We start from the raw sequence: 20262 nt of genomic DNA on the forward strand, positions 1-20262 counted from the left end.
TATTGGTTGAGTATTGTATATACTCTGATGGGGGATCGAACTCATTACCTTAGTGTATTAGGACAACACTCTAACCAACTGAGCTACCCAGCCAGGGCTAGTAAGTCTTTACCTTGTTGTTTTGTTGGCCTTGACTAATGGTAATTGGTAATACCAAGAACATAGAATGGGTCACTTGCTCCCTCTGTCCCTCTCTCTTAGTTAGCACACAGAACCAGAGGAGACAAGTAGAGAGCTATGGATTTGTGATACAGGTCTGACCCCAGTAACCACTCTGGCTTTCTGGCCTTCAGAAGGTCACTTCGCTGATGTTTAATTTTAGTTTTCAGCTGGCTTTAGCTCAGCAGTTCCTTTGAGTCAAGTTTGCCTGTTAGTTTTAGTTTTAGTTTCCTTCTCTATTTGAAAACAGTCTGTACTGTAGGCACTTCTACTTCTGACATTCTAGGGACTCCGCTGGAGGCTTATCCTTCAGCCTCTTCACCCCTTACATTCCCAAGGCAAAATTGTTTGCAGAGGCCACCTGTAAAGGGAAGTTTTTAGCAACCTCCACCTGTTCCTTCCTAATTACACTCAGTGATCTGGGACCTCAAAGGTTGGGGGTGCTGAGAAGGGAAGGAGCCAGAAGACAGCATGTGCAGGGGGGGCCAGATCACTGTGAGAAGGGAGTATATTGGTGAAAGAAAGGTGGGGGGAGAGGGAGGGAGAGGCAAGCAGGGCTTTGTTCTGTGGCTACTGGCAAGAATCTACACCCTTCTGATTCAGGAGGCCTGCCTCAGACTAGCTCTGAGCTCCCAGCTATTGCGTCCAGCAGAGGGAATGGCAAGAGTGGTAAGAAAGCCAGGAAAGGCAGGTTTTCAGGAAGAAGGGAAGAAGACAGGGCTCACAATGACGAAATGAAGGTGGGAAAAATAGATGCAAATCTTTGTTCACTCTCTTCTCCCTGCCTCCATCTCCCCACCACCATCACCACAACTGGCTGTGATTGTCAACTCTGTGATGCAGGAGGAGGGATCCCCTGGGTGGGGAGGTGGGAACCTGGTGGGGGCTCCCACTCTGTCACAGCAACAATGTGGTCCTAGGGAAGTCCCTTCACCTCTCTGGGCTTCATTTACTTCTCTGTATTGGGGCTTGATTAAGGTCTCTGAAGATGAACAACCAGGTGGTGGTCGTGGTTTGATGGGTAGTCAGAGCTCTGAGTTTGAGTCCCAACTCAGAGTGGGCAGTTAGGTGGTCTTGGTGAGTCTCTGAGCCTCAATATCTGCATCTGTGAAGTGGGAATAAGGACATTTGCCATATGTGGTTGTGAGGAGGATTTACTGAGATAATGCGCATGAAAAACACTTTTTAAACTGCCAGTCTGAATGATTGATTATGGTTATATGAGGCTCTCTTTCCCACCCTCACCATCCCCAATCTCAAATTCCAGTTCAGCAACATGGATGGTGTCAGGGGGCACAGGCAGCCAGAGCAGAATGCCAGGAGATGCAGCTTGGCCCTTTATCATGCCCGTCACAACTGCTGCCAGGAGGCTGGGTGGAGCAGAAGGGTGGAGAGAGGAGCACAGGCTCATCTGTGGTTGCTATGACGCCCCATCCTGGATTTACCCATCTCTCCTAATGGAGCAAAGGGCAGAGGGAGGCAGGAAGAGAGGGAGAGACTAGTCCCTTCCCTCCCCTCCCATCTATCTCTCTTTGGAACAGATGTAAGGTGGAGAATGGGGGCAGGGAGCCCAGATACTGGATAAGAGGGGGAGGGAAGAGTGGTGTGCCAGGATTAAGAGGGTTTGCGATGGGGGCCACACAGACAGGCGGAGACAGAGCCCTCGTGCCTACGGCCAGAAGCCAGCTGATGATGTTAGAAAGAAGGGAAAACAGGCGAGACACAACAAGCGGAGAGAAAGAGGGAGAGAGGAAGAGAGAAAGCAAGGAAAGGAGGTGGGAAGGCAGACAGTCCCCAGCTGCAGCCAGCCTCTATCTGGCCTTTCCTAAGCCACCAAATCCCCCAGACAGCCTGGACCACAGGGTCCCTAAGAGCTGCCCCAAGGATGGGCACTAGGAATGTGGTTATGCCCCCTCCTGTGTGCAGGCTGCTGGGCTGCTGTTTCCTCTGTGGCTGGGCTCGGGGGGGTCTGCAGCCCCTCCGCTCTCTGCCCCTGCTGCCCTCCCAAGTTGAGCCAGGATATGTACCCATGCTGGTGCCCCCAGAGGGTACTGAAGCAGCCCTGGCTTTTCTCTACTCTGGAGATGCCCAGAAGCTGCTGGGTGCTAATTGCAGTGAGCACTATGAAGTCCAGGGGGCAGGAGCCAGTCTAGGGCTCCCCCCGATTCTAGGGAGGGCAGCGGGCACCCTTGCCCAGGCCACCAATTTCCTCAACATGCTACTACAAGCCAACGACATCCGCGAGTCCAGTGTGGAGGAGGATGTGGAGTGGTACCAGGCGCTAGTCCGCAGCGTGGCCGAGGGGGACCCAAGGGCATATCGGGCTTTGCTGACCTTTAACCCTCCACCAGGGGCCAGCCACCTGCAGCTGGCCCTGCAGGCCACCCGAATGGGGGAGGAGACCATCCTTCGGGACCTGTCTGGGAACAAGGAGCTGGAAGAGAGCCTAACTGGGGGCCTGGACCCTCCTGCCCTGCGGAAGCGGGTGCTGACCAATGACCTAGGGAGCCTCGGAAGCCCCAAGTGGCCACGGGGAGATGGCTATCTGGGGGACATGCAGCATGTGAGGCTGTCCCCTCCCTTCCTGGAATGCCAGGAGGGCCGGCTTCGTCCTGGCTGGCTTATCACACTTTCGGCCACCTTCTATGGACTCAAGCCGGACCTCAGTCCGGAGATCAGGTAGGTGGGTTGGTGCAGGATTCGATGCATTTGTGGGTTTGTGGGGGGCAAGGGGGCCCAAGTCCAGTCAACTATTGCATAGGCCCTTTGACATGCACGTATGTGTCTGGGGGACGTAGATGTATGTGTTTGCATTCAGCAGTCGATCTGGGAACTTGTAACTATGTGTCAACACATAGAGATGTGTGTGTGCATACATGTATGAATCAATGGATTTACATGTAGGTATGCACACATGTGTGCGTACAAATTGTGGGTACAGCCGGGTGTTGGTCTTGGCCCCCAGGTCTGAGTAGTGGATCTAGGCGGCATGAGAGGGCTCGGTGAGGATGAGAATGGCAATCCATGCACGTGGGCACTTCAGGAGCTAAATCCACGGCTTTCTAGCAACCCCGAGCTGGAGAAGGGAAAATCGTAGGGTGGGGTGAGCTTAAAGCCATTGCCCTTGCAACTAGGTTTCACTGTCCCAGAAGTCTTTGATACCCCTCAAAAAACTAGCCCCCCTTAACCAGAATCAAAGAGGTGATTGGGAGCCCTGGTGGGAAGGAGGCAGCCGATGGGCACAGTACTTATAGACATTCAACAACCAACATTGTTTTCCGGCTGCGTGTCCCCTTCGTTGTCCCCAGCAGAGCTCCCTGCTTCGGGCAGCACGCCTGGCTCCCTGCCAGCTCTCTCCCCGCTCAACCAGAGCAGGGGTTGGGGCCCTGCAGTGGTGGGAAAGGGGGAAGGAGGGGACATGGGACCGGTTTGGGCATCAGCTGCTCTTCAAGGCACATGTGTTTGGAGCTCTAAGTCCGGAGACAGGGAAGGGATCCCATTTTCCAGTGCGTTTTAAAACTCAGCCACATTCACAGCTCTGGGCAGGCTCTTGTCTGACTGTGCGGGCTGTGGCAGGAACAGAGCGGGTCCCAGCAGTCTGGCTCTGGGCTCCTCCATTCCATTACTCCTTTGCTGTAATGGCTTCAGACCCGGTTTGGGCAGAGTGAGGGGTCGTTCATAGTTGAGCTCCGTGTGTGAATGTGTGTGTGTGTATACATGCAGTGGGGAAGTGTAAAACCCCCCTTTAGACAGATCATTAAAGCCCCAGCACCCACGTGTCCTGACAGGGCCCCTCCCTCTGCCATTTGATAGAAATCAGGAAATGCTAGGATGTTGAAAAGCTGGGGGTGGGGATGGGGGGTGACTTATGGGGAGAGGGATTGTTCCTAAAGAGACAGTGAGGGTTAATAACATTGGAGAAATGGAATACATGTGTGTCCTCTCCACACACTGCAGCCACTGCGCTAAAGTTTGTAGAGCTTGCATTGCCCATAGTCCGGGGCTCAAGGACACATGTCCACCTTGGCGTCATTCACTGTACCCCTAACTGCCAATTCACTGCCCTAGGGGGCAGGTACAGATGGATGTAGATCTTCAGAGTGTGGACATCAATCAGTGTGACAGCGGCCCAGGCTGGTACTCTAACACGCACCTGTGTGATCTCAACAGCACCCAGGTAAGGATGGAAGGCATTGGGTTCTGCCTCCTTCCCCTTTTCCCACCACTGCCACTGCCCAGCTCCCAGGAGCAGCTGGCAGGGCAAACAGCCTCTTAAGGGCTTCAGGGCAGTGTCTAGTGATGAGATAAAAATGAGCTTCTAGGCTTTTTAAAAGTGAGGATACAGCCTGCCCCCCCTCCCCCCTTTACCCAGGACATGCACCCTCATTTCTTTGAAATCTCAGCGTGCCTCCCTGTCTGCTTCCCCTTCTGGTACGGGATGCTGCAGGGTCCCTTTCCAGAACCATCTCCTGAGCCTCCGTCAATCATCCCCTTCCCTTCTGCTGGACCACACTGTCACATCATGTCAGAGCTCCAGACTCCTTCTGGCCCACAAAGGATGCTCAGTGGGTCTTTGTTGTAATAAGTGAAATTGCCGGTTGGGGTGTGGGAGAAAACTAACCAAAGCAGGAACCTGAAGAACCCTGGGACTGGTATAGATGATGGAACCTAAGCCAGATGCCGGCGACATCTAAGCCATGGATGCAGGAGAATCTGGATAATGGAAAGCAATGGCCGGTGATCCTGCAAGCCCTGTACTGGGGAACTGGGAGGCCAGTGCACTAATCTGCTCTACAGCCACACTGGCTGCATGCTTGTTCCTGAGCTGAACTAAAGCCAAGGCGAGGCCCTGCAGCCTGCTGGGACGTGGGACCGGTTTGGGCATCAGCTGCTCTTCAGGGCACATGTGTTTGAAGCTCTAAGTTTGGAGACAGAGAAGGGATCCCATATTCCAGTGCGTTTTAAAACCCAGACACATCCACAGCTCTGGGCAGGCTCTTGTCTGACTGTGCAGGCTATGGCAGGAGCAGAGCGGGTCCCAGCAGTCCGGGCAAGAGGGGAGGCTGGGTCATGACTTCAGAGGCAGCACCCTCTAACCTTCCTTAGTGAAGTCAGGCTGGATATAGAATCTCTGAGAGTCCAACCCTTCATTTGCCTAATGCTGTCTGTTCCTAGCCACTCCCTACAGTGAGCTGCCCTCCCTCCCTACAGTGAGTCCATGCGCTCATCCTCCTCCCTGGCTCTGAGGTCTGCTCTGTCTGTCCCCTGCTGAGTAAGCATGGGTGGGTGCAGGTGGAATAAAGAGCTAGCCTTGGCACCCCACCAGCCTGGCATTAGCCTGGCATTCGGGCTGGAGAAAGCAGTCCTGGGCTGAAGGCGGATGGCCCTTGACAGAGGAAGTCACCCCTCTGGGGGAGCCTTTTCAATCCACCTGTGTGCCAGAAGAGGGAGGCTGATGGGACCCTTCAGAGCAGGATGTAGGTACATAGGTGTGGTGGGGCACTGGGAAGTAGGACCTGTGAGGCTCCCGTCCCTGCTGGTCTGAATGAAGGGATGATCTGGCCCCGTACTCCTTGAGTGTCTCTTTGAGAAGAGAAGCAGTGGGCGTGAGGTAAAGGAGGGCCTCCATAGAGAGGCTTTCCTAGGACTAGGGGGCTTCTGGTGAGATTCCCTAGTGTGGACCCAGGTGCGATGGATAGGAAGGTAGCTGGATCCTCCATCTCTACGTAGGAGGGAAAGCCCCATACAAATAGATAGTGATTTTTGTCGTTCTCACAGTGCATCCCTCTGGAGAGTCAGGGCTTTGTCCTCGGCCGCTACCTCTGCCGCTGCCGACCTGGCTTCTACGGGGCAAACCACTCTGGGGGTATGTAACTATGGTGTGGGCCAAGCAGGCGCTTTACAGGCTGGGCTGGTTAGAGGGGGGAATCCGGGGAAGGCAGGCAGGGGTGAGACACTGGGAGAAAATTTGTGGGGCAAGGGCAGAAGGTCGAGAGAAGCAAAAGAGGCAGGCAGGATCTAGTTTGAGGATGAGCCTATAACATGCAGATCTGCTGCAAGCTGACCTTGCAATGAGCCCTGGCTTGGCATCACCTCTTCCTGTTACCCTGCCCTCCTTCAGGAGTACCCACGTCCTCATTCCTCCCTCCTGACCCCTATCCCAGAGGCCACCTTCGGGGGCAGGGAGAGGACTGTGGTGATTCTTGGGAGAGAAGGCTAGGATCTCAGGATGCACCAGCCACGCCCCTCTTCCTGCACCTGTCTTGTTCTTTATAGGGTTAGAGGAGAATGCCACTCAGCCTACTGGGCAATTTGGGTCCCCGCAAGGCAGCTCCAGGAGGCTGCTTCAGTGCCAGCCCTGTGCTGAGAGCTGCACCAGCTGCATGGATGCCACACCGTGCCTGGTGGAGGAAGCCCTGGCACTGCGGGCAGCAGTGTTGGCCTGCCAGGCGTGCTGCATGTCGGCTGTCTTCCTGAGCATGCTGCTGTCCTACCGCTGCCGCCAGAGCAAGGCAAGGAGGGCTCCACATCTCTCTTCTGCGCGCCCATCCTACCCATCCTGGGCCCCTAGCGTCAACTGGAGACCAGGGGCTACCTAAGACTAGAATTTGGGAGAAACTGGTTCTGGTCTTGATTCTTAATCTAATACAGTCAGTGACATTAGGCGAGTGACCTCACACCTAGACCTGTTTCCTCACCTGTAAAATGAAGGCATTAGATTTGATTCAAAGCAGTGCATAGGTACTAGGGGAAGTGATCTGGACCCTTAGGAAGCTCCCAGGTGAATGGGGGAAGCAGACATGTAAATAAAAAGACAGCTCAGCAGGACAGGGCCGAGAATGGAGTTATGCCTCGGTTTCTGTGGCAGCTTAGAGAAAGGACCCAGTTGTCCTGCCTGAGGTGGCATAGCAGACTTTCTGAAGAATGTGACATTTGACCCGGGCTTGAAAGTCAACTGGATGGTTAATGGGCAGAGAAGGGGGTGTCTAGACAAGCGTGCGGTCTGAACCAAAGCGTGGAGGAGTGCATGAGGTACTTTCTAGCTCCAGCGGCCTCTGCTCTGAGCCCAGGTCTACAGCAAGGCCCAGGCTGGGGTTGGGAGAATGGGACTAGGCTGGCGGGGGTTGAAACCTGGGCCTTACCCAGTCTAGTGCAGGGGGAGCTAAGAGCCTATGGTGGGAGCAAGGGGCGTGGCTGTGGGTGGAGGGCGGAGCTAAAGTTGCTGGGTTAAGCCTTAGCCCAGGGCCATTGAGTGGTCCTAAAACAGGCCTGAGACCCTCCCATGCCATCATCCAGGCTCTGTTCCCCCACTGCTCCGCTTACCTGCCTCTCTTGTTCCTGGTTCACAGAGGATCCGGGCGTCTGGCGTTGTCCTGCTGGAAACCATCCTTTTTGGATCCCTGCTGCTTTACTTTCCAGTAAGTTTGTGGTCAGAGGCTGACCTCCACCTCCCAGGGTCCCCACAGTCCTAGTGAGGTACCCTCCAAAGCCCAGAATGCTTCCTCCTCTCTGCCCTCTTGGGGGGATTCAGGGACCGCCAAATACCCCTACTCAGATCCACAAATGGCAAGCTGGCCTTGTGCTCTAGAAGCAAATAGTCGAGGCTTAAAAAGTTCTATGACCTGCTGTGTGACTTAGGACAAGTTACATAATCTCTCTGATTCTTAAGCTGTTCCTGTGCAGAGTGGAGGTGATGATGCTTCTATTGTAAGGCTGTTAGGAGGATCAACAATATGCTTAGTTAGCATAGACCTGGCACATACTAGGAGTGCAGGAGAAAGCAGCCATTTTTGTCCCCTCCTCACCAGGTGTTCATCCTATATTTCAAGCCCAGTTTATTCCGCTGCATAGCTCTTCGCTGGGTCCGACTGCTGGGTTTTGCCACTGTCTACGGCACCATTATACTCAAGCTTTATAGGTAGGTAGGGGCTGGAGCAGACCTTGCTCTCACTCTGCCCACTTCCAGCCATGCAAGCTCATTGATGGAATGGCATTTTTCACTGTCAAACCCTTACCAGCTCCACTCCCATGACCCCGAGGCCTGTCCCAATCACTGTAGTCCTCCCTTCATGTCACTTTACTGGGGTAAGGAGGCAGTGAACCATGGAAGGGATGGGAAGACAGGGATGTGGAGAGGTGGGGAGCAGTGGTCAGAGGACAGAGCCCTGGCCCCTTGTCCTTTGTCCTCCCCCTGTATACCTTTGTAGAGTGCTCCAGCTGTTTCTATCTCGGACGGCCCAGCGGGGCCCTCATGTCAGCAGTGGGCAGCTGCTTCGGCGTCTGGGGCTGCTCCTGCTGCTAGTACTGGGCTTCCTGGTTGTGTGGACAGTGGGGGTCCTGGAGCGAAATATCCTGAACGTGCCCCTGGTGACCCAGGGCCACACTCCCATGGGCCGCCACTTCTACCTGTGCCACCATGACCGCTGGGACTACATCATGGTTGTGGGTGAGTTGCTTTAACTGAACCCAGTCTCACTCTGGCCCCTGGCTCTGCACATCTACAGACCCTCTGGTCCTGCTCCTCCTGCCTTGTACCCGGGCCCCTGGCCCAGGTTCCCCCCAGCAAGCTCTACAGAGAAAGCGGTGGCCTGGCTGCTGAAGTGGCACCGGCTCTGTCCCTCCCTGCCCCCCACAGCTGAGATGCTGCTCCTGTGCTGGGGCAGCTTCCTCTGCCACGCCACCCGGGCTGTGCCCTCAGCCTTCCATGAGCCGCGCTACATGGGCATCGCCCTGCACAACGAGCTGCTGCTCTCTGCTGCCTTCCACGCAGCCAGGTGAGGGCGAGCCCCTACCCACAGCTCCTCCCACCTGACACTACTCCTTGCTTCTCCCAGATGAGTGTACCTCCTTCCCCAGCCATCCTGCCCATGCTGCTATTGCCTCAGCAGGGTGAGGAAGGCCCCCGCCTGCACTCTCTCCCTGCCCCACAGACACCCTTCCTGCACCCTGTGTCTCACCCAGCACCCAGGAAGAGGCAGCGCCCTCCCACACTCGCTCAGTCCTCTCTGCCTTCTCCCACCACACAGCTCAGCTGTCCCAGCAGCATGCCTCTGTGTGTCCAGAAGGACCCGGCCCTGTGGTGGAGGCAGAAACCATCCACAGGACGGTCCCTAATAGAGTTGTGGGGCATAAGTCTGTACTTGGGCGGCCAGAGAAGGCCAGGCGGAATGGTATGGGAGGGCTTTTCAGAGGTCGACTTTTTTTTTTTTTTTTTCATTCTTCCGAAGCTGGAAACAGGGAGGCAGTCAGACAGACTCCCGCATGCGCCCGACCGGGATCCACCCGGCATGCCCACCAGGGGGCGATGCTTTGCCCCTCTGGGGTGTCTCTCTGTTGCGTCCAGAGCCACTCTAGCACCTGGGGCAGAGGCCAAGGAGCCATCCCCAGCGCCCGGGCCATCTTTGCTCCAATGGAGCCTTCCTGCGGGAGGGGAAGAGAGAGACAGAGAGGAAGGAGAGGGGGAGGGGTGGAGAAACAGATGGGTGCCTCTCCTGTGTACCCTGGCCGGGAATCGAACCCGGGACTCCTGCACACCGGGCTGACACTCTACCGCTGAGCCAACCGGCCAGGGCTGAGAGGTCGATGTTAACGTGAGCCGTGAGGTAGCACCTACATCCTAGAGGGGGCAAGAAGGAAGAGCTTCTCCTCACTCCAACGGCACCTCCACAGAGATCAGGGCTGGGGCTGGAACAGTGAGACTGGTGAGGGGGGAGGGGCCACTCCCACCCATAGATAAGAATCTCCCTCCTGTCACACTGTCAGGTTTGTGCTGGTTCCCTCCCTGCACCCGGACTGGACCCTCCTCCTCTTCTTCTTCCACACGCACAGCACAGTCACCGCCACCCTGGCTCTGATCTTCATCCCCAAGGTGAGGTCTTCCCCCTTCCGGAGGTAAGAGAGTCCCAGCTCCTTTGTCATGGGGCACTGTGGATCTGCAACAGCACCCTCTCCAGGTCGGGGTGAGGATGACACCCTGCAGGTGTGTGGTCCCTGATCAACAGGGACCCTAAGCAAGAAGCCCACTTGGGGGAGGAAGCTACCTCCAATCCCTGGGCAAGCGAAATTAGAACAGGACGAGAGGGGTCCTTGTAACACAGCATTAGGAGGGTGGACTCTGAAAGTCAATTTGGAAGCAGTTACAGAGGAGGGGGGAGCTGAGGACATGGCTAGGAGTTGCAGGGACAGGAGGTTGAGAGTCCCTGGTCTCTAAGCCAGAGAAGATCAGGGAGGATGAGAGGGAGCAAAAGTCTTTGGACCCCGAAATTCTGAATCAGAGAGGGGGTAAATGAATATTCATGAAGTAAAAACATATTCCACGGGGCAGGTAGAGGAGGCGTGAACAGGGCGCCGAGGTGAGTCTTTGTCCTGATCATGCCCATTTCCCTGGCCAGTTCTGGAAGCCGGGGGCTCCTCCCCGAGAGGAGATGGTGGAGGAGGTGTATGAGGACGAGCTGGACCTGCAGCGCTCAGGCTCCTACTTTGACAGCAGCACTGCCTCCGCTTGGAGCCAGCGCAGCCTGGACCCTGGAGACATTCGGGTACGTGCTGCCCTCTCCGCCTCCTTCTGGTGCTTGCGTTCGGGGTCTGCCCTGCTTCTAGCTTTCTCTCTCCCTGAGACGCCTCCCTCCTTCTCTACCATTGCCCTAAACTACTTCCTCTGGCTCTATTTAAGGAAGGCCACATATCACTCAAGTGAAAAGAACCCCAAAGTTTCAGAACCCAGAGCCCTGAGGTCCAGACACTTGGCAAGTTAGAGGCGAGCAGAGTCATGAGCGGAGTTCTAATCTCCGTGCCGCCCACTCCCATGCAGCAGGGACATCTCAAGGGGCAGACAGACTGAGGAGCCCCCGAGTCCCTAGCACACTGGGGCAGTTGGGGACTCTAGTGTCAGTGGGGCTAGGCGGTTCAGGCAGTGAGTGGCTACCAAGGGTTTCCACACTGGACCCCCTTTCCCTGACCTGACTTTCTTAGAGAAAGAAAGTTCTTCCTGAGTCTTATATCAGGAGAGCATCCAGACTCATTTTCCTGGTTAGGGATATCACTATAGTCATGGGAACCCTGAGAGGCTCAGTGGGGAGGAAATAAGGACACTTTGTGGTCTAAGCCTATTGGTTTTGTTTTTGGGGGGGTTTTTTTTGGGAGGGGGTTGGTATTTTTCTGAAGTTGGAAACGGGGAGTCAGTCAGACAGACTCCTGCATGCACCCGACCAGGATCCACCCGGCATGCCCACCAGGTGCTCTGCCCATCCTGGGCGTCACTCTGTTGCGACCAGAGCCATTCTAGTGCCTGAGGCAGAAGCCATAGAGCCATCCTCAGTGCCCGGGCCAACTTAGCTCCAATAGAGCCTTGGCTGCGGGAGGGGAAGAGAGAGACAGAGAGAAAGGAGAGGGGAAGGGGTGGAGAAGCAGATGGGCGCTTCTCCTGTGTGCCCTGGCCGGGAATCGAACCCGGGACTCCTGCATGCCAGGCCAACGCTCTACCACTGAGCCAACAGGCCAGGGCTAAGCCCATTATTTTATGAAACCTACAGTGTGGAAAATCTCAGGAAGCCATTTTGTCCATCCCCTCTATCTTCACCGGGGCCCATCTCTACACCTGACTTGGTTTTTGTTTTGTTTTGGTTTTTTAGCAAGAGCAAGAGAGGGACAGACAGACAGGAAGGGAGAGTGATGAGAAGCATCAACTCATTGTTGTGGCACCTTAGTTGTTCATTGATTGCTTCCCATACGGGCCTTGACCATGGGGCCTCCAGCTGAGCCAGTGACTCCTTGCTCAAGCCAGCAACCTTGGGCTCTAAGCTAGCGCCTTTTGGGTTTAAGCCAGTGACCATGGGGTCATGTCTATGATCCTACACTCAAGCCGGTGAGCCCACGCTCAAACCAGCAACCTCAGGGTTTCCAACCTGGATCCTCAGTGTCCCAGGCTGATGCTCTATCCACTGCGCCACTGCCTGGTCAGGGTACACCTGACTTGTTTCATCTCCTCACTCCTTCCTTGTCCCAGTTGCCTCTGCCTCTCATTCCTCCCTGTATCATCCACACCCGCTGAGCTCAGCCTGCCCTGCCTCCTACCCCCTGGGGATAGAGTGAACTGAGACCTCAACCCTGCAGGGAAGCAGGGAGCGTGGAGGACACTGTCACAGCCACGCGCCCTCGGTCCTCTACTTTGTGGAGCAGCAACCAATCTCCTCACGCTATTCTGGCTCTGGGGCCAAACCCAAAATATAAAAGACTTTCAAAGCCCCACTGTATCACTGCCACCTGCATGTGGCACTTTTCATGCCCACTAGTCCCCAGTAATCCTCCTAAGGAAGCCAATACTAGTCAGCCAGTTCTTGTTACGTAACAGAAGCAGAGCCCCAGAGAGGTCAAGGAAATAATACCCTCGAGGCTCATGACGGGTCAGCAGCCTCAGCCTCGGGTTTCCTGTCCCCCCACATTGGTGATTGCCCACCAGAACCCAGTGCCCCAGAGAAGGGAGAACACACTGCATCCTCAGAGCTGAGTGGGTCTGGCTGGGACAGGTGGGCGCTGTTCTTAGGGAAAGGGAGAGGTGAATTCTGAGAGGTTTAAGTGCAAGGAAAGACACAGCTTGGTAGGAAAGAGATTTCCCTGGGGAAAAAGCGGTCTACTTAGGGCTGAGAGGAATAACAGCCACGGGGAGGTCTCTCCACGGGGAGGAGAGACGCGCCCACGCGCGCTTATGTCAGCCCTGCCCTCCCTGCTGCTCCCTTCCCCCAGGACGAGTTGAAGAAGCTCTATGCCCAGCTGGAGGTCCACAAGACCAAAGAAATGGCTGCTAACAACCCCCACCTGCCCAAGAAGCGTGGCGGCTCGCGCCAGGGCCTGGGCCGGTCCTTCATGAGGTACCTGGCCGAGTTCCCCGAGGCGCTGGCCCGGCAGCACTCCCGGGACCTGGGCTCCCCGGGCCGCAGCAGCCTGCCGGGCTCTTCCCGCCGCCGGCTTCTCAGCTCCAGCTCCCAGGAGCCCGAGGGGCCCCGCGCCCTGCGCAAGTCCCGCAGTACCTACGACCACAACCACCGCCGGGAGCAGGACCCTCCTCTGCTGGACTCGCTGCTGAGGAGGAAGCTGGCCAGGCGGGCCTCCCGGGCAGAGAGCAGGGGGTCGGCGCGGGGGCCGCCCCTGGGCTTCAAGTCGGCCAGCGCCCACAACCTGACGGTGGGGGGGACGCTCCCCAGAGCCCGGCCCGCCTCCCTGCAGAAGTCGCTCAGCGTCATGGCTGCCTCCAGCGAAAAGGCCCTGCTGGTGGCCAGCCAGGCCTACCTGGAGGAGACCTACCAGCAGGCTAAGGAGCGAGAGGAGAGGAAGAAGGCGGAGGCGGCCTTGGCGAGCCCAGTTCGGAGGCTGTCGGCTAGGAGGCTGGAGCGGGCTCGAGGGGCCCCTCTGTCAGCCCCGCCGTCGCCTGCCAAGGACAGCAGCATGGACAGCTCGGGTTCCTCTGGGAAGCTGCAAGAGGAGGCTGCGAGGGGGCGTCCTCACCCACCCCTCCAGCACCAGGTCTCCACACCCGCCATGGCCCTGTCTGGCGCCTGCCTGGGAGAGCCGAGGATGCTGTCTCCCGCTTCCACCTTGGCTCCAGCTCTGCTGCCAGCCCCAGGCCCGGTTCTAGCTCCATTCTCAGTTCCCTCCCCAAACCCCAGCTTACTCACCTTCATCTGCCCCTGGGAGAATGCAGATCTGCCCGTCAAGAAAGAAACTGTAGCTCAAGAAGGCCCCTCAGGGCCAGAGCAAGGCCACCACTCCCCTGCCCCAGCTCGGGCCAGGCTCTGGAGGGCCCTGTCTGTTGCCATAGAGAAAAGGGGTGCTGGGGGGGATGGGATGGATGCTGATGACAGGCGTCTCCAGGGGGAAGCGGATGAGATAGATGAGGACAGGCCCAAGGTCTTCTCTAAATCCCACAGCCTCAGGAGCCCTGTTCATCAGGGTTCTGTGCGCAGCCTCGGCCTGGCTATCAAAGCTTTGACCCGGTCTCGGAGCACACACACAGAAAAGGACGGCGGGGAGGGGAGCCCTGAGGGGGAGAAGGGCAGAGTTTCAGGAGAGGGTGTAGGGACATGCCCCAGATCCCCCCGGCCAGGTGGGCGCAAGGTGGTGAGTAAGCAGGCCGCCCTAGCGCCCTGTGAAGATGAGGAGTCCCTCCAGAACCAACAGAACGCTCACACCAGCAGAATGCTCAGTGTCGGTTACCAGGAGGGCAACAGGGAACAAGAAGACAGAGGGAGGAGGACATCCCAGGGCCAAGGGGAAGGGAATGATGAGCGAGCAGGTAAAACGGGGCCTGCCGCACGGAGGCAAGTCAGGCAGGGCACCGTCGGGGACAAAAATGCTGAGCAAGCAAAAGAAGCCCCTGCGGGAGAGCAGGACCTGCTCAAAGCTGACCTCCAGCCCCTCGGCAGTGCTGACTGCAGGGTGGCAGAGGTGTGCCCCTGGGAAGTCGCCGAGTCAGAACCCTGTCTGCCTGCCAGCAGCAAGGCTGAAATCTGCCCTTGGGAGGCGAGTGAAGGAGGCCCTGCAAGGGGAATGGTAAGACAAGATCTGGATGGCTCCCAAGAAGAATCAGAGCCCAGAGATGGGGCTGCCGTTGCTCGGAAAAAGCCAGAAAGGCTGGTCGGGGGGCAGGAGGCAGTGTGTCCCTGGGAGAATGCGGACCCCAGGGGTTTGTCCCCTCAGTCTGCCCCTCAGGACTCTGAGAGACCCAAGGGCAGGTCTGAGGCAGGGGGCAGTATGGGAGCTAGACAGGTGGAGAAGTGTCAGCAGAAAGTCACAGGCCCAGAATCTGGTACACCTGACATCACCAAGGCAGAGCTCTGTCCCTGGGAGACAAGTGAAGGAAGAGAGAAGGAGAAACCACCTGACATCACCAAGGCAGAGCTCTGTCCCTGGGAGACAAGTGAAGGAGGAGAGAAGGAGAAACCACCTGACATCACCAAGGCAGAGCTCTGTCCCTGGGAGACAAGTGAAGGAGGAGAGAAGGAGAAACCACCTGACATCACCAAGGCAGAGCTCTGTCCCTGGGAGACAAGTGAAGGAGGAGAGAAGGAGAAACCATCCCAAGAAGGGGTGAAGAAGCTCCCTCAGGAAAAGCAAAATGCCCCCCAGAAAGCAACCTGCCGGAAAGAGCAGAAACAGGACCGAGATGTGGCGTCTCTTTGTTCATGGGAGAGGACTGATTTCCGTGGCCCCTTAGCGATCTCTTCTGAGGCCCTAGGAACGCCGGAGTGTTCGGGAAGCCTTGTGGAGGTGTGTCCGTGGGAGGCAGCAGAGGCTCCTGCTGTCAAGAAAGCAGAGATTTGTCCCTGGGAGCTGAGTGATGAGGCAGTGGGGAAGGAACTGCAGTGTCAGGGCCCAGGTGGACAATCTGTCCAAGAAGAGAGCCAGGCTTCCAGCAAAGGGCTCTTTGGAGAGATGGGCGAACAAACTGGGGAAGTAGTGCAGACACCCAGTCCGCAGCAGGGGTTGGCGTGTCCCTGGGAAAGCACAGCCCCTGGGCACTCCAGCCCATGTCTGGACAATTCCTCACCCAGAGCTGATGGCCAGCTCCTCAGCAATGGAAGAAGCACAGCCGTGCAGCTCTGTCCACAGGAAGACCCCAAAGGAGGAGAATCACAAAAGAACAAGGAGAAAACGCCTGAAACACCAGGAATCAAAGATGTCACAGCATGGGAGAAGCCTGAGGGACGGCTCCAAAAGCAGGAAGCAATCTGTCCTTGGGAAGGCATGGACCCCGGCAGCTGCCCCCCACAACCAGGTCCTCAGGACACAGACAGACCCAGAGCCAGCTTGCAGGTGGCAGGCAGTGTGGGAAGCAAAACTGCCGCCATCTGTCCATGGGACGTGGAGGACTCCCTGTCTGCTGAGAAGGCAGAGATCTGTCCCTGGGAAGTGAGTGCTGGAACAGGGGACGAACGAGTTTTGGGAGTTGAGGCCATCAGGAAATTGCCAAACAGTACAGGAAAGGATTCTGCAGATTCTGGACCCAGTGAGATAGCTATTACTGCTCCAAAGAAGCCGGAGAGGCCAGCCCAGGAGCGGGAGGTGGCCTGTCCGTGGGAGAGCGTGGCTCCAGGGGGCCCCTCTCAGCACTCAGACACTGTGGCTACTGGCGGACTAAACGCTGGACTCCAGGAACAGGGCCACGTGGGGTGCAGGCCAGCTGAGGTGTGTCCCTGGGAGGTGGAGGAAGCATCTACCAGTGACAAAGTCAAGATCTGTCCCTGGGAGGTAAATGGAGCAACTGGGAAGGGACTGGAACAAGAGATGGCGAGTGGTTCAGCAGGGCCGAGGGAGGAAACTCCAGAAAGAGGGAGACTCGCCCCCCTGGAAGGAGACATATCAACAGCAGAGACAAAACTGAGCCAGGAGCAGGAAGCTCTTTGTCCTTGGGAGAAGAACTTGAGGGAACCCTGGCCTGAGGCCCCCGAGTTCTCAGACTCGCCCAGCAGCATGAGTAGCAAAGTGGCAGAGGGACATTCCTTAGAAGGCAATGATGAGGTAGGAGAGAAAGGGGACCAGATACCAGACCCCAAAACAGGTTCCCTCCAAGAACACGTAACCCAAGAAAAAGCTCCATCTTCAAAAGCGGAAATCACTGCTGAAGATTGGGGGAAAGCAGACAATGAGCTACAACCTCTCTGTCCCGGGGAGGGCGCGGCAGTCTCTTCCTCCTACTCAGAAAATCAGTGCCCTGACCAACTGAAAGCTGGGTCTCAGAAACTGGTCAGAGTTGGGGACAGGTGTGCTGAGGTGTGCCCATGGGACACTCCTGTCCCTGATGCTCGTAAGCCTGACAGCAGCGCCAAAGCAGAGGTCTGTCCCTGGGGGGTGACTGAAGGAATCCCTGAAGGAATGTCCACACAGAATGGAAAAGGGGAACCTGAGGAGGAGAAGGAGAGAGCCTCAGAAAAACCAGAGCCCGCAGCAGGGGCCGTTCAGGACAAGCCAGAGAGGGCAGGCGGGGCGCAGGAGGCTGTGTATCCCCGGGAGAGTCAGGACAGTGGAGGCCTGTCTCCACCACCAGCCCCACAGGCTTCAGACAGAAGCAGAGGCACTTCTGAGGCAGCAGGCAGTGTGGAGGCCAGGGTAGCAGAAGTGTGTCCGTGGGAAACGGTAGAGGCTCCCTCTGCCAAGAGAGCAGACGTCTGCTCGTGGCAGATGAGTCAAGCAGCAGCAGCAGCACAGGAGAGGGGCCCAGAACAGGAAGTGGACCGAGAACCCCAAAGGCAAGGAGAGCTGTTCCTTCAAAAGGCAGAGTCTGGAAGGATTGCAGAACATATTTCAAAAACAGCGGCAAAAGGCAGCAAAGAGCAGGAGACAGTCTGCCCCTGGGAAGGCACGGGTTCAGATGGACTTTCCCCCCAGCCAGATGCTCTGGACACTGACCAAGCCAGAGTCAGTCCCCATGGAGCAAGTAGTACGGGGGGCAGGATGGCAGAGCTGTGTCAGTGGGAAATCACAGATCCAGAAGGGAATAAAATAAAGGGCACCATGGCAGACATCTGTCCTTGGGAGGGAACTGGAGCCCCATCTGAGGAATCTGGCCTCCTGGCTTTAACAGCAACTCAGACAGAAATATTTTTCCCCAGAGCCCCTGAGAACCCACCACGCCTTTCGGTCCAGAGACCTCTGGGTGGCTCCCTTCCAGGAAGCAAAAGCCCCCGCCCCAAGGTGAGCAAGCCAGCCAGTTCTTTTACTGTGGAAGGTGTCAGAGAATTCCAAGGACCTTCAGGACTTGAGCCAAGGACCAGCTTAGCTGCAGGGCCAAGTCTCCAAGAAGCTGAGTCTCAGAATTCTTCTTCCCTAACTGAAGACCAAGGAGAAGTGGCTTCCACAGCTCCACATGAAGAACTCGCCCCTCCAACCGTTTATCCTTGGGACTGGGAGTAACAGTTTCCAGTTTAAAGTCGGGTGAGGTCAATCATCAGGTGGCTGCCTTTCAGAAGCCAAGGTCCTTTCCAAGTCCTAGGTGTTCCCAAAGAGTTGAAACAAAGACGCTTGGCCACTTCCCCTCTCCAGGAAAGCCAGAAATCAATTCATTCAAAGACAAATTGTATAAGAAGGATGCGGCTCGAACGCCAACAGAGTTGCACCCTCTCTTTACTTCCAATTCTTCCTGCTGTAGGGAACAAAGGCCAGACCCTCGGCTTCTAACGAATCCTCCTATCTAGCTACAGTACGCAACACAAGCCGTCTGTGTCTGGACACTCACTTGAAAAGCCAATGTTAGGGGTGAAAGGGAGTCAGCAGTGTCCTGCCCACATTTTCTCATGGGGAAACCCTATTATTCTCTGAAGTCTACAAAGGATCTTTTTTTTTTTAATCTTTTGTGACAGAGACAGAGAGAGGGACAGATAGGGACAGACAGACAGGAAGGGAGAGAGATGAGAAGCATCAATTCTTTGTTGCAGCACCTTAGTTGTTCACTGATTGCTTTCTCATATGTGCCTTGACCACGGGGCTACAGCAGACTGAGTGACCCCTTGCTCAAGCCAGTGACCTTGGGCTCAAGCTGATGAGCCTTGCTCAAATCAGATGAGCCCATGCTCAAGCTGGCGACCTCAGGGTTTCAAACCTGGGTCCTCCGCGTCCCAGTCCAATGCTCTATCCACTGTGCCACCACCTGCCTGGTCAGGCTCTTGTCCTTTCTTTCTTTCTTTCTTTCTTTCTTTCTTTCTTTCTTTCTTTCTTTCTTTCTTTCTTTCTTTCTTTTTCTTTCTTTCTTTCTCTCTCTCTCTCTCTCTTTTCCTTCCTTCCTTCCTTCCTCCTTCCTTCCTTCCTTTCTTTCTTTCTTTTCTTTTTTTCTTTCTTTTCTTCTTTCTTAAGAAACTATACCACACAAGGCACTGGCTGCACAAGGAGTGAGGGTCACAGGTCACCATAGGAAGCTTAAGAAGCAACTTAGTTCAAGTTCAAAGAGAAATAAGAGGAAAACCTAAATGGCTCAAACGAGGTGCCCGAAATTACATCAAGACCTTGTTTTGACTTTGGATCTCCAGTTTCTGCTTAATTGATCCTCAGACCTGCCTTGCTTGACTATTGAGGCAGAGCTAATCAAGCACTCTCACATCCGTATCATCTAGCATCCAAAGCAGAGTCAGAGACAGAGCAGGGAAGGACAGACAAGCACCCTAGGTCCTCCCCACGCTGGCCAAGGTCGAGTTCTCTCTTCCAGACACCCTGTCTCCTCGTGTAAGTAGTAAGCCTCTTGTTTGCTTTTTCAGATGGCCTCCCCTTCTTCCCGCCCCATCTTTCCCAGTCTCTAGACTTCATCTCACAGGCTCATTCTGCCCCTCTTAGCCTTTCAGTGCTGTCATCAAAGGGACCCCTCTCTGTTGTCAATGCAACTGGAGCCAGGGGAATCTCTGGTTCTGATGCAAGAGCCACTCCAAATCACTTGCTCAGTAACAAGAGGCCCACATTAGTCTCCTTTCCGAGAAGCCTGGGAAAGAAAGGAGGTCCTGTTTACAGCCAGCACTCAAACTACCCTCAGAAAGAGTAGTGCTCCAGGGCAGGTTAGAGGCCTGAGGGCTGGGGAGAGGGCACCCTATAAATACAAAGCCTTCTTTCTTAGGGAGCTCTCTCCTGTTCTTAGCTCTATTCTCCCAAGTCAGCTCAGGCTACCCTTACTTAGGCAATCCTAGATAACCGAGTTCTGGAATTAGATGATACCACCAGAGGGAAATGAGGAAGGAAAAAAACATTGGTCAATGAAGTCCCAGGACTGGCAGGGGTGAGTGGGGGCGGATACCAGCAGGGTAACCATGGCAGAACTGGGCAGGGGCATGAAAGGCGGTAGTAAGCCCACCTGCTAACTGGACAGATACAGATGCAATTCCCAAGAAGGACGGGCAAAACAAGACCAAATACCCAATGAGGGAGAAAGGAGCCTGCATGTGAGCACTCTGGGCAGACATGGCACGTCACAGAGAAAGCAGCAAGTGCTCCACTTCCAAACAGGAGGAAAAGGTACGGAGTAACCCACTTTTTAACAGACTAGATGCCCTTGTTCCCATATCTAGGCCCTTCCACTTACCTAGGTCCCTTGTGTTGGCCTTTCAGAGAATTGAAGTGTTTCGTTGCTCTGGG

General features: G+C 55.7%; 1 protein-coding gene across 1 annotated transcript; it reads left to right on the forward strand.

Moving 5' to 3' along the window:
- The first annotated feature begins 1852 nt into the window (after positions 1-1852).
- GPR179 (G protein-coupled receptor 179) lies at positions 1853-18842 on the forward strand. Its single transcript, XM_066364385.1, has 11 exons — positions 1853-2838; positions 4228-4336; positions 5938-6025; positions 6436-6671; positions 7509-7577; positions 7968-8077; positions 8367-8605; positions 8795-8933; positions 9922-10027; positions 10551-10697; positions 12901-18842. The coding sequence occupies exons 1-11, from the start codon at positions 2045-2047 to the stop codon at positions 18061-18063; spliced, it is 7200 nt and encodes a 2399-aa protein (XP_066220482.1). The 5' UTR covers positions 1853-2044; the 3' UTR covers positions 18064-18842.
- Positions 18843-20262: the final 1420 nt, after the last annotated feature.

Source organism: Saccopteryx leptura, chromosome 2 (assembly GCF_036850995.1).
Source record: "Saccopteryx leptura isolate mSacLep1 chromosome 2, mSacLep1_pri_phased_curated, whole genome shotgun sequence".
NCBI lineage: Eukaryota > Metazoa > Chordata > Mammalia > Chiroptera > Emballonuridae > Saccopteryx > Saccopteryx leptura.

Excerpts from the sequence above, each read along its gene's own strand:
- GPR179 (XM_066364385.1), top strand. The coding sequence starts at position 2,045 with ATGGGCACTAGGAATGTGGTTATGCCCCCTCCTGTGTGCAGGCTGCTG. Across the intron at positions 7,578-7,967 it reads CCCTGCTGCTTTACTTTCCA|GTGTTCATCCTATATTTCAA; the intron begins GTAAGTTTGTGG and ends CCTCCTCACCAG. Across the intron at positions 10,028-10,550 it reads CTCTGATCTTCATCCCCAAG|TTCTGGAAGCCGGGGGCTCC; the intron begins GTGAGGTCTTCC and ends TTCCCTGGCCAG.